Source organism: Telmatherina bonti, assembly GCF_933228915.1.
Source record: "Telmatherina bonti genome assembly, chromosome: 6".
Taxonomy (NCBI): domain Eukaryota; kingdom Metazoa; phylum Chordata; class Actinopteri; order Atheriniformes; family Telmatherinidae; genus Telmatherina; species Telmatherina bonti.
Genome location: NC_136624.1, coordinates 28,529,613 through 28,541,648, shown reverse-complemented (window position 1 = coordinate 28,541,648; position 12,036 = coordinate 28,529,613). Strand labels below are relative to the sequence as shown.

The 12,036-nt window shown below is 43.2% G+C and overlaps 1 protein-coding gene across 2 annotated transcripts in view; it reads left to right on the top strand.

Annotated features, from left to right (window-relative positions):
- LOC306756981 (semaphorin-3F-like) overlaps positions 1 to 12,036 on the top strand; it is a 53,046-nt gene that overhangs the window by 35,805 nt on the left and 5,205 nt on the right. For both annotated transcript variants that reach the window (XM_079241940.1, XM_079241939.1), the window contains exons 8-10: positions 911 to 1,050; positions 3,549 to 3,663; positions 11,623 to 11,692. In XM_079241940.1, coding sequence (XP_079098066.1) covers positions 911 to 1,050; positions 3,549 to 3,663; positions 11,623 to 11,692 — 325 coding nt within the window. The remainder of the gene's footprint in view (positions 1 to 910; positions 1,051 to 3,548; positions 3,664 to 11,622; positions 11,693 to 12,036) is intronic.

Genomic DNA, 12,036 nt, shown 5'->3' with positions numbered 1-12,036 from the left:
CACCTCCTGCTTTTTGGTTTGTTCCCATTTGGGACACTGGTCTGTCACAGTAAGGAGGGGCTGACCCAGAGAAATTAGTCAGTGGGCGTGCACTGTGATGCCACTGTCACTAGGAAGAAATTCATACAGTTTGTCTGACATCACCTCAGGTGTATGAGGTTGTCAGACCTTGTGAGGTGAAAATAAAACAGGACTAAGGATCTGTAATATCGCTTAGAGTTTTTCTTTGCTGCTAAACTTACAGGACTTTTCTTCCTCTATTTTATCCCTTTTTCAATCATTTTTGTTCCACCAACCTCCAATATCATTAAAAGAAACACTGTTCAGGAAACCGCAAAGATGAAGTTTTAGAATGAACCTAACTGTGGATCACATCCATTGGATATGCAAACAGACTCTTAGAAGGCTCTATTTAATCATTCATCTTGAATGTGTATTTTGTCACCCTTAGCACGCAATCATCACTGTTCGTTTGACTGTTAGATTATGCAAAAAAAAAAAAAACACAGAACTTTCCAGAAATTTGTTTTAAGATGAAGTGTAGGTAAAGGAAACCTATAAAAATTTTGATGCCGTTCTGGATCACCTTCTTTAAAAGTAGGAGATGGAGAGTTCTTCTTGGCAGAGAGCTGCGTTGTCTGAGTGGACCTCTCGTTTTTTTTGGCAACGTATCCACAGGAGATCTTTTTAATGTCCAACATGAAGAGGAGGAATGATTACAACTGCCAAAAAACTGTTTCAAGGTGCATATGAGCGTGCTCATTGAGAATAGAGGGCTGTGAAAATTGAACCCCAGCTCTTTGGAGGTCCTAGAAAACCATTTCAAGCTCTCTTTGACATCTGAATGGAATCACAATTGAATGTACACCAGCGTATGCTGCAAACCCCCTTTTTTCCGTTTCCCCTACAGATCCCACTTTTGTCCATGCACATCTCATCCCAGACAGCAATGAGAAGAATGATGACAAGCTCTACTTCTTCTTCCGCGAAAAAGCCTCTGAGATGGGCCAGAGTCCCATGACCCAGTCCAGGATAGGGCGGATTTGCCTGGTGAGTTATACAGCAGTCAACAACACCCATGTTGACATTCACCAGTGGAAGGTTTAGCTGTCTTCAGAACGGTTAGTTATGGTCTCTGGCTGTTTATTTATTTATTTAGTTATTCCATTAGTTAGTCTCTTGAGGTCCAGAAAGGAAGTCTGTTGTGATAATCAGTTTACATGGAATTATAACACACACAACACAGCCTTTTTTGAGTAAATTCTACTTAAGTCTTGTGTGTTTACCTACATTAAGGGTCACTAATTATTGGAACGCAGTCTGGGCCCAGACCCATGGCTGTCTCATACAGATCTCGACCTCTGACCAAAACATAGTTATGATTTACACCCTAGTGAAATGTTTCAGGAGCAGTTTTCGTTGTTCAGTGGACAAGGAAAAGCACAGACCAACTGCACGCTATTCAGGCCAAACCTGCCATGATATCACACAACCAGTTTGGCCTGTTTGCTGGCTGGAAATGCTAAAGATTACAACATTTCAGTGTAATTAAAGATGGTGGAAAGGAAAAGAAAGATAGCAAAGCATGTAGAAAATACTAACAAACAGATGACTCAGAGAAAGAATATGGAGAAAAAAATAAGAAAGAAATGGCATTTTTAAAACAGAGAATAGTGGAACAAAATGGATTAATTTAATCTGGAATTGACAGACTTGTTTCCTTTTTTTACTGCCTGCCGGGAGCACTAAACCAGTTGTTACATAACTTCAGAAACAGTGGCATTTTATAAAAGTGTCAATATAAAAAACCCTGATGATATGAAACATAAAAGATGTGATTAAACATATCAGGTTAAATCTGAAGTGAGATCACAGGAAACAAGTGGTCTCAGAGCCCAGTATGAACAGTTTCCAGCATCATAAGCAACACATTCACTGGCCAACAATTCACTATTTTGTTCCAACGATAACAACTGTACATTGCACCAACCATTCAGTTATTATATATAATAGACTATAACACTGCACTGTTATAGTTATAACACTGTTATTCTAGTACAGTTGACATCTGCCAAAAATCCATCCAAATTGGTGTTTTTGAGAAATTTTGGTTGTAAAAATGACATGCTGTAGAGTGATACTGTTGCTGTCGGTGGGGCAGGAGCTCGGGGGTTTAAATCCTAGTCATAGCTTACCGTCAGCATTATCAGAATTACCACAAGCCTTATAAGTTTAGATTTTCTGTCTTGGACATTGACTAGTTTAAACAGATTCTATTAAAGGCTCAATATTATTTGAAGTTACTTTTATTTGAAGACAAAAATTGATCCACGTTTTAAATAAAACTGTAGATTACACTTTGACAGCCCCTCTTACAGTATGTCGATGCAAAAAACAAGCCTTTAGCGAAGTTCACTAAATAAATTAAATAAAACAGTAAACCTTACTTGTAGACCGTTGACTTGTTGACTGCATTACTTTGTCCTTTTGCTCCAACTTGCATATCTTTTGAGTGGATTCATCACCGTTCCTATAAAGTTAGAGCTATGTTTAATCAGACTTGTACAAATGATGATACTATAGAACCTTAAGTGCATGGACCTCAGATAAAAAATCTTACAAACAGTTTGCACATTACATCTTATGAGTGCAATTCAGAAGGAATGTATTAAACAAGAATAAATGTCTGCAGCTTTTCACTGAGGTGCAGCAGTGCTCTGACGCAAATGTAGCCAGTAGCATTCTTAGATGTTCACACTGGAATATTTTTAGTTGTATGAGATCACTCCTTGTATCCCCCCTCAATGTACCATCAAGGTATGTTTTGGACTTAGTGCACAGATAAGGACATAATTGGGTAAATAAATAACATAAAATGCAATTAACTAGAAAAGCACTCAGAGAGCGGAGACCTCCATTAAGCAGCCCATTTTACCCATATTGTGAAGAATCTTTAAAAGAAAATACTAATGTGTCCACAATTTCTTCCAGATCTTTCCCAACTTAATGGAATTTAAGTTAGTTAGACCAAGACCCATTCTAAGGAAAAAAAAAACTCACAAAAATCTGCCCAGTACTTTTTGCATGAAGTTGATAACAGACAGACAGATAAGTTGGCAAAGGTAATAATGCCTTCCATGGATACCAAAAGTTAATGTGAATAATTTCTGGAAGATATTTAAGGATGTCATGCTCCCACCCAAAGTCCACAAGAAGCTCTGAAAACAAAATTCCTTCTTGGCCTTTATTGCAGAAGGTAATAATTCACACAAAGTGTGTTTCTTCAAGCACCAAAACTCATCTGGACTGTGTTGAACTCTAACCCAGGAATCCTTTTTCCCAGGGCTTGACTCTTTACCTCAGTAGCAGTTGGCTGACCTCCTGTGCAGATTGGTCAGACTGAAACACAAAGCTGATGGTTCGGCCATAGTCTCACTTCAGTTAGTTCGTTGTTTCAAACAGCTGTTATTCAGATATTGTTGGGTCGCTGCCTTTGATTGGTTGTTTGAATACTATGAGATTAATTTATACACATATCTGCCTTACAGAATGACGACGGTGGACACTGCTGCCTGGTTAATAAGTGGAGCACATTTCTCAAAGCTCGCCTCATTTGCTCGGTGCCTGGAGCTGATGGAATCGAGACACACTTTGATGAACTAAGTAAGTTTAGAAAACACTATTTTCCGCATTAAGGATTCTCCCTCCACCCCTTTCCATAGCCAAGCATCGGTAATGCTTCCTGTCATCTCTTAACTATGCCTCATCCCTTCATCATTTGCGTCCTGAATGCACCACCTGTTGCCCACTCACACTCTTATAACAGATCCAAAGCTGCACATTTCAAAACTATTAGGGAAAGCGCTGCAACTGTAGCATTTTACAGATCGATTTCCACAATTTAGGGAGCTTGTAATGGATCTGCTGGGAGCTAGCGTGAAGCACATAATGAACGTATCCGTGACTCACAGAGAAACCCAGCAGATGGAAAGAGCATTCATAAATGACCGCGTAACCACAACTACTCAAAACAAGGCTCTGCAGATGGACCCCATGTTGACATATTCAGTATCAACAACTTTGTCATTTGTAGAATTCACTTCACATTTGCTTTGCATATTTTTACCATGATGTTAATCCATGTTTACCCAGATTTTGATGGAGTATGAGTGTGTGTGTGTGTGTGTGTGTGTGTGTGTGTGTGTGTGTGTGTGTGTGTGTGTGTGTGTGTGTGTGTGTGTGTGTGTGTGTGTGTGTGTGTGTGTGTGTGGGCCAACAGCTTACTGTACTGTAGGAACACATATCCTGCTACATCCAGCACATTTCTTCTGAGCAAAGCTGCAGCTTTAGATTAAGGTATCACCAAGTCATACATGTTAATCTTGACATTTGTATTACTTTAAATATTAGCACGGCTCGAGGGCAGAATGTACCTTTATATAAAACTGTTCTTCTCACTCTGGCACAGTCACATTTTATGTTTTAAAACAGTCAATGTTGCACTGAGTTTTGCATTTAGTGTTTTAAATATAATATATATGCATATATATCCACAGAGAGTAATATAAGGAATCAGCATTTGGAATTGGACCCAATCCAGCCCCCTATGGATCATCCCAGTCCTTCTGTCATTCACATGACACGCAGGATTAAGCAGGAATGTATTGCATCCCTGATATTAAAATAAAAACTGGTATGCGCATTTGGTTTTAGGTTTTTGTTTTTTTTTTTTTTGCTGCTTTCCACTAGTATTTTCCAAAAGACATGTTTACTCATATTTCTGGGAGTAAATCTAATGTTTAATGATCTTGAAAAGAAATATTTAGACGTTGAGCTAAAATTTCTATCAAGAAGAAACCTTAAAGGTACAAAAATGTCCTCAAAAATGGTTTAAAATGATTTATTCAATGTGTTGTGAAAATATATTCAGAGATTAAGAAATGCAATTAAATTACAGGTAATATGGAAAATCCTCCTTTTCTATAAAAAGTGTTTTTCCTGATTATGTCACATTGACTATGGTTCATGTTCAGCATCATCAGCTTGTACATCCATTGTATTTGTTAGAAATAGCATTAGTGAGTGGTTGAAGCACAACACATCATACATCATACATCCAAAAGCAAGAAAATCATGAGGCTTTAGGGGCACACCACCCTAATGGAAGATTTATTTTTTAATTGTCATCGTTTGGTCCCATCGGATGAATTTTTATGAAACAAATGCAAATTAGAAACTTCTTTTCATGTGATAGTTTCCATGTTTAATGAGGGAAAGTCCTATGTACAAGCCATTCACCCTAAAGCCTTTCTGGTTTAAACTTTTCCACCACTGTGATGAACTAAGAAAGAGAATAGAAAATAATCATGCTAACCTTAGTAGAGCGACTGGTTGCTACAAATGGCTAAATCGTGTGGCTTACATGACACTTACTGCACTTTTCTTTGCTGCTCAGTGGACAAAGGGATGCAAGGATCCTTTCAAGTCCATTCACATCTCCCCAAAACAAGGATGTTGTCTTAACTCTGAATGATTATGAGTGGAATAGTACAGCAAGGTGTTTCCGAGTCCCTTATATTTTAGAAGATTTCCTGCTCCAACACAAAACACATGTAGACAAAACACATGTAGACTGGTTGGGCAAACTCCCATGCCCCCTCCAGGATCCCAAAGAGGGTATAGAGCTGGTCCACTGTTCCGCGACCAGGACGAAAACCACACTGCTCCTCCTCAATCCGGGATTCGACTATCCGGCGGACCCTCCTCTCCAGGACCCCTGAATAGACCTTACCAGGGAGGCTGAGGAGTGTGATTCCCCTGTAATTGGAACACACCCTCCGGTCCCCTTCTTAAAAAGGGGGACCACCACCCCAGTCTGCCAATCCAGCGGTACTGCCCCCGATGTCCACGCGATGCTGCAGAGGCGTGTCAGCCAGGACAGCCCCACAGCATCCAGAGCCTTAAGGAACTCCGGGCAGATCTCATCCACCCCCGGGGCCTTGCCGCCAAGGAGCTTTTTGACCACCTCAGCGACTTCAGCCCCAGAGATAGGAGAGTCCACCCCTGAGTCCACCAGCTCTGCTTCCTCATCGGAAGACGTGTTGGTAGGATTGAGGAGGTCTTCGAATCATTCCTTCCACCGACCCACTGCATCCTGAGTTGAGGTCAGCAGCTCCCCACCTCCACTGTACACAGTATTGATGGAGCACTGCTTCCCCCTCCTGAGCCGCCGTATGGCGGCCCAGAATCTCCTTGAAGCCGTCCGGAAGTCTTTCTCCATGGCCTCGCTGAACTCCTCCCATGCCCGAGTTTTTGCCTCGGCAACAGCCGAAGCCGCATGCCGCTTAGCCCGCCGGTACCCATCAGCTGCCTCCAGAGTCCCACAGGCCAAGAAGGCCCGATAGGACTCCTTCTTCAGCTTGACGGCATCCCTCACTGCTGGTGTCCACCAACGAGTCCTGGGATTACCGCCACGACAGGCACCAATGACCTTACAGCCACAGCTCCGGCCGGCCGCCTCAGCAATAGAGGCATGGAACACAGCCCATTCGGACTCAATGTCCCCCGCCTCACTCGGGACATGTTCGAAGCTCTGCTGAAGGTGGGAGTTGAAGCTCGCTCTGACAGGGGACTCAGCCAGACGTTCCCAGCAGACCCTCACAACACGTTTGGGCCTGCCAGATCTGACCGGCTTCCTCCCCCACCATCTGAGCCAACTCACCACCAGGTGGTGATTAGTTGACAGCTCTGCCCCCCTCTTCACCCGAGTGTCCAAGGCATGTGGCCGCAGGTCCGACGATACGACTACAAAATCGATCATCGAACTGCGGCCCAGGGAATCCTGATGCCAGGTGTACATATGGACACTCTTATGTTGGGACATGGTGTTCGTTATGGACAATCCATGATGAGCACAGAAGTCCAATAACAAAACACCATTTGGGTTCAGAGGGGGGGGACCATGCCTCCCAATCACTCCCCTCCAGGTCTCACTGTCATTGCCCACGTGAGCATTGAAGTCCCCCAGCAGAACAATGGAGTCCCCAGAAGGAGCACCCTCCAGCACTCCCTCCAAGGACTCCAGAAAGGGTGGGTACTCTGAACTGCTGTTCGGTGCATAAGCACAGACAACAGTCAGGACCCGTCCCTCCACCTGGAGGCGGAGGGAAACTACCCTTTCATCCACCGGGGTAAACCAACCACCCAACGTGCAGGCACCAAGCTGGGGGCTGATGAGAATGCCCACACCTGCTCGGCACCATGAGCAACTCCAGAGTGGAAGAAAGTCCAGCCCCTTTCGAGGGTACTGGTTCCAGAGCCCAAGCCATGCGTCGAGGTGAGTCCAACTATATCTAGCCGGAACCGCTCAACCTCGCGCACAAGCTCAGGCTCCTTCCCCACTAGAGAGGTGACGTTCCACGTCCCTAGAGCCAGCTTCTGCAGCCGGGGATCGGACCGCCAGGGTCCCCGCCCCTTGCTGCCGCCCAGCTCACATTGCACCCGACCCCTACGTCTCCTCCCGCAGATGGTGAGCCCACGGGAGGTGGGGCCCATGTAACCCTATCGGGCTGAGCCCGACCGGGCCCCATGGGCGAAGGACCGGCCACCAGATGCTCGCTCTCGTACCCCACCTCCAGGCCTGGCTCCAGAGGGGGGTCCCGGTAACCCGCGTCCGGGCAAGGGAACATTCATGCCCAGGTTGGTCGTCATCATAGACGTCGATGAGCCGTGCTTGGTCTGGTCCCTACCCTAGACACCTGTTTGCCATGGGTGACCCTACCAGGGGCATAAAGCCCCCGACAGCATAGCTGCCAGGATCTTCGGGACGCACAAACCCCTCCACCACGATAAGGTGACGGCTCAGGGAGGGGCATGAAACTGCAGTTCCCCCTTTATCCACTAGGGGCTGGCTGTAAAACAGCGCAAGTCTCCATAGACTCCCATGTTAAAAATTTCGACTTGACAGGAGAAATAAACATGTTTACAGCCTTGTACAAAAATCCATTTTCAGTTTAATAGGTCAGGTTTACCTTCATGACAACTGTGGGGGAGTGAATTTTTTTCTAACTCGCCCACTTAAAAGTAATTTAATCTCAAAATTTGGCATATTTAGGGGTGTGTCCTTTTGATCGACAGGTACCCAATCTCCCGCTTCAAATAAGAAGGATGTAGAACAACCGCGGTTTTTAGCCAGTTAACAATGTGACTTAGCTTTAGCTTGCTTACCTCCGTTAGCTGGTTAGCTCCTGTTATCTCCAGGTCAGCTCAGTTAGCTCTTAGCTACAGGCAGCTCAATTCAATTCAATTCAATTCAACTTTATTTATATAGCGTCAAATCACGGCAATGCCATCTCAAGACGCTTTACAGACAGAGGGGAAAACATAATGAAGGCCAATTCATAACAGCCTATATAAGGAAACCAACAGATTGAGTTGAGTCCAACTCAATCTCCCATCCTGAGCAAGCACACTGGCAACAGTGGGAAGGAAAAAACTCCCTTTTAACAGGAAGGAAACCTCCGGCAGAACCCGGCTCAGGACAGGCAGCCATCTGCCTCTGCTGTGTGGGGGGAAGAGGACAGAAAGACAACAGACAACAGGAACTGCTACTCCCGGCCAGGGAGACCTGCTGAGACAGGAGACATACATGTTAATGATGCAACACTGTTATGGGGGGGGGTAAAAGAAAGAGATAAAGAGAAAAAGAAAGAAGCTCAGTGTATCAGGAAATGTCCCTCAGCAGTCTAAACCTATAGCAGCATAACTAAGGGATGCTAACCATCCCTAGCTATAGGACTTCTGAGCTATAGCTCAGATGTCAATCACCCACCATGACGCTCACAGCCCCCCCCCCCCCCCCCCCCCCCCCCCCCCCCCCCCCCCACCTGTCTCAGCTCTATGACCCTACCAAGATGGCGATGGTAGGAACCGCCCACCGAATTTCAATTCAGCTCTTTAGAAACCTATGGGTGACGTCCCGGAGGCTGCATCCATCTTTTTATATACAGTCTATGGTCAGAACATTAAATTTGATTATCTTGAGAAAATGGTAGACTTCTTCTCCATCTCTGCTCTGCTAAGCTCCTCTCTGCAGAGACCGTTGTGTGGTATAAGCTAGCAGCGGAAATGATTGACACCAAATACTATTTCTAATATTGATTGGTTGTTTTTCAATTAAGCAAATTGTGGGGGAAAGACTGTAATGTCCGTTTTAGACATTACACAGATCATTTCTGCAAATATGACAAAAAATTATTTTTATTCAATCCAACATAGTCTGCCATAGGCATGTGTGTGCCTCATATGCTATTGTGCTATTTGATGTTTTCTAGTAGGAGCTACTGTACCCTAATTCAGTTTGATTATTCTACACACATTTTGCAGGCACAAGCATGGTTCTTTTTAAAGCACTGCTTAAACTGTCTAAATGAACAAGTCACAGCTGAACAGCCATACAACTCAGCAACTTTCCATTTAACACAGCTGTGATCTGAATCTGTAGAAATATCGTGATGTGATGAGGTTTTGCAAATGTTTATCCATCAAGAGCACTCGGAGCTGTGACAGAGAAGCACTCATCTGTCAGTGTTGCTGTACTTTCCGCAGTCTCTCCACAGTGGAGCAGGTCAGTTGCAGCCGCGGTGCAGATGAGCACTCGTACTGAGGTCATTGTGAGTTCTGAGGTGCAATAAAACATCCCACAGCACTGTGGTCGTTCTTCCCACAAACCACAGGCAGTCTGTCTCCAGGACTGCCGGTCCTGATGAAGCCCAGCAGAAGCGTCAGAGTGGTTGTATGAGGACTCGAGGGAAAGACTGAAGTAGATTCAGATGGTAATGCTAACAGATGAGAAGAAGTTCAGTGTTTTTGGAGAGAGAAAAGTGTCACAAAAAGGCAGAGGAATGCCCAAATGTAAAAGTAATGAAAAAGTCTGCCAGACAAAAACATAGAATAGATTTATGGGGTTTGAAATTTTACAGCCTTTTCTGAAATGTAATTATGGACTAAAATATTGTTTCAGTTTTTCTTTATGTCCCTGTACTCTCATCCTACAACCCCACAAAGAAACCAGATGTTTTTCTTGTTTCTTTGATTATTTTGTTGTGTTTTTTTTCCATCTGTAATTGCTTTCAACTGTTACATTTCCAAAACACATTTACAGTAGATGTGCATCTGTTTGCGTTAGAGACAAGACGATGTGACAAAATTTGTTTTTTCTCTGGTGACTATTTACTGATCATACAATTCACATTTTCTTTATGCCCATTCACATTTACTCCAGTTCTTTGTGTCACTGTGCTCATAGCAGTTTTAGATTTTTCACTGCAAACACCAGAGTAATAAAGCCAGACTCGGTCTGATCTGATTCATCAGAAACAAAAGTTGGAATGACGAAACTGGTTCCAGTTCTCTGCTGATTTATTTCTTTTTTCTTGTTCTATTGCCAGAAGGTTTGTCAAACTGGCGTCAGATGGGTTATGAATTCCTACTTTGTTTGCCAAAAGTTAATTTTTACTTTACTGAGCAGCCATTACCTGTCATTTTCATACCTTGGCACGAGTTGAGATTTATTGTCTTCTTATTTCTTTCTTTCTAGAATTCAAAGTCATGATCAAAAGGGAGCTTGTTTTTTCTAAAACTTTGCTGAGTCAGAAATGATGTTTGCATGCAAGCCGTGTAAAACTGAGTCTTCTCCTGTCTGATGCTTGTATAGTTAAAGCCAAAAAGACGCAGGTCGAATTGAGGGCTATTATATTTCACCTTCAGTTCTCCATGGATAATTGTGCTTTGTTGCTTGTCAAGTTCATTCAGGTGATACATGAAGGAAAAGTCCGAGCTTCAGCTCTACATCTTGTTGCTTTGTGTCAGATTAACACCCTGCTTTTATCTTCATGAGTAACTATGAAAAGATCTAAGGTTAAAAAAGAGAGGATCAGATTCTATACCTTTCCCCTGTAATGGGGCTTTCTAAAGACTTGATTACAGGCAATTATTTGTCCTTACTGGTCAAGGCTCTTTCAAACAAGTGATCCAAGCTCCTTGTACTAGTTTCCCATTGATTTGAAACATTAAACGGACTTGTGTGTACTCAGCCTGTCTACTTTTAAATTTATATCAGTTTTCCTCTATATTGTTTTTCCTTACACATTTCTCTCATGAAGCCATCAGAGGATAGTCAGGGTTCACCATTTCCTCAGTCCCATAGTCACTGGATGCATATGGCTCTTATTAAAGCCATGTTTCACCAGACATCTCTATTACACTTCTATTCCCTGCTGAGACTCCGGTACTGTAGTTTCAGCTTTAGAAGAGTTTGGATTCAGCGTCTTATTGAGCTCTGGTAACCACAGTTCATGTGGAGCTCTTAACTCCCCCTCGAAGGAAACAAAAAGTCTCCATGTCATAATTAGGATTGGAGTGGGGTGGAACCAACATAAAATTTTGGGATCATTTAATAAGAGATACTATTTTTTTGTTGTTGTTTTCTATAAAATGATTATTCAACCTTTCACACTGAATATACAAAAATGCTTGCTTTTGATTGAATATTTACTTAAAAAAAAATGTTGTATCTCTATTATTTGGTTCATAACTGCAACAAATTTTGTCATTATCTATTAGGAGATGTATACATCCAGCCAACTCAGGACACCAAGAATCCGGTCATCTATGGAGTCTTCTCGGTTTCAGGGTGAGTGAGGGATGACTTTCTCAAACTCTCTGACCTCAGTTTGGATGCAGAGTATATTTTGGTTTCTCATTTTCACTCAGCCTGAAGGTTTCTGCACTCGCTATGTTGAAATGCTGTACGGCCTGTCACACTTGGGCTACAAAGACAAGACAGAAAGTGAATGTGCAGCCCAGAGGGAGAGGCAGATCTCTGAAAGGCTGACTGAGTCTATAGTATATCAGAGCTGGTCAGGTTTGACAGCAAGTTGTCATTCAGCACTTTGCATTAAAATTCAAGACTTGGAAACTGAGACTCTTTTTGGCACACAAGCAGGAAGAGGTGTGCACAGACATATAATAAACTTG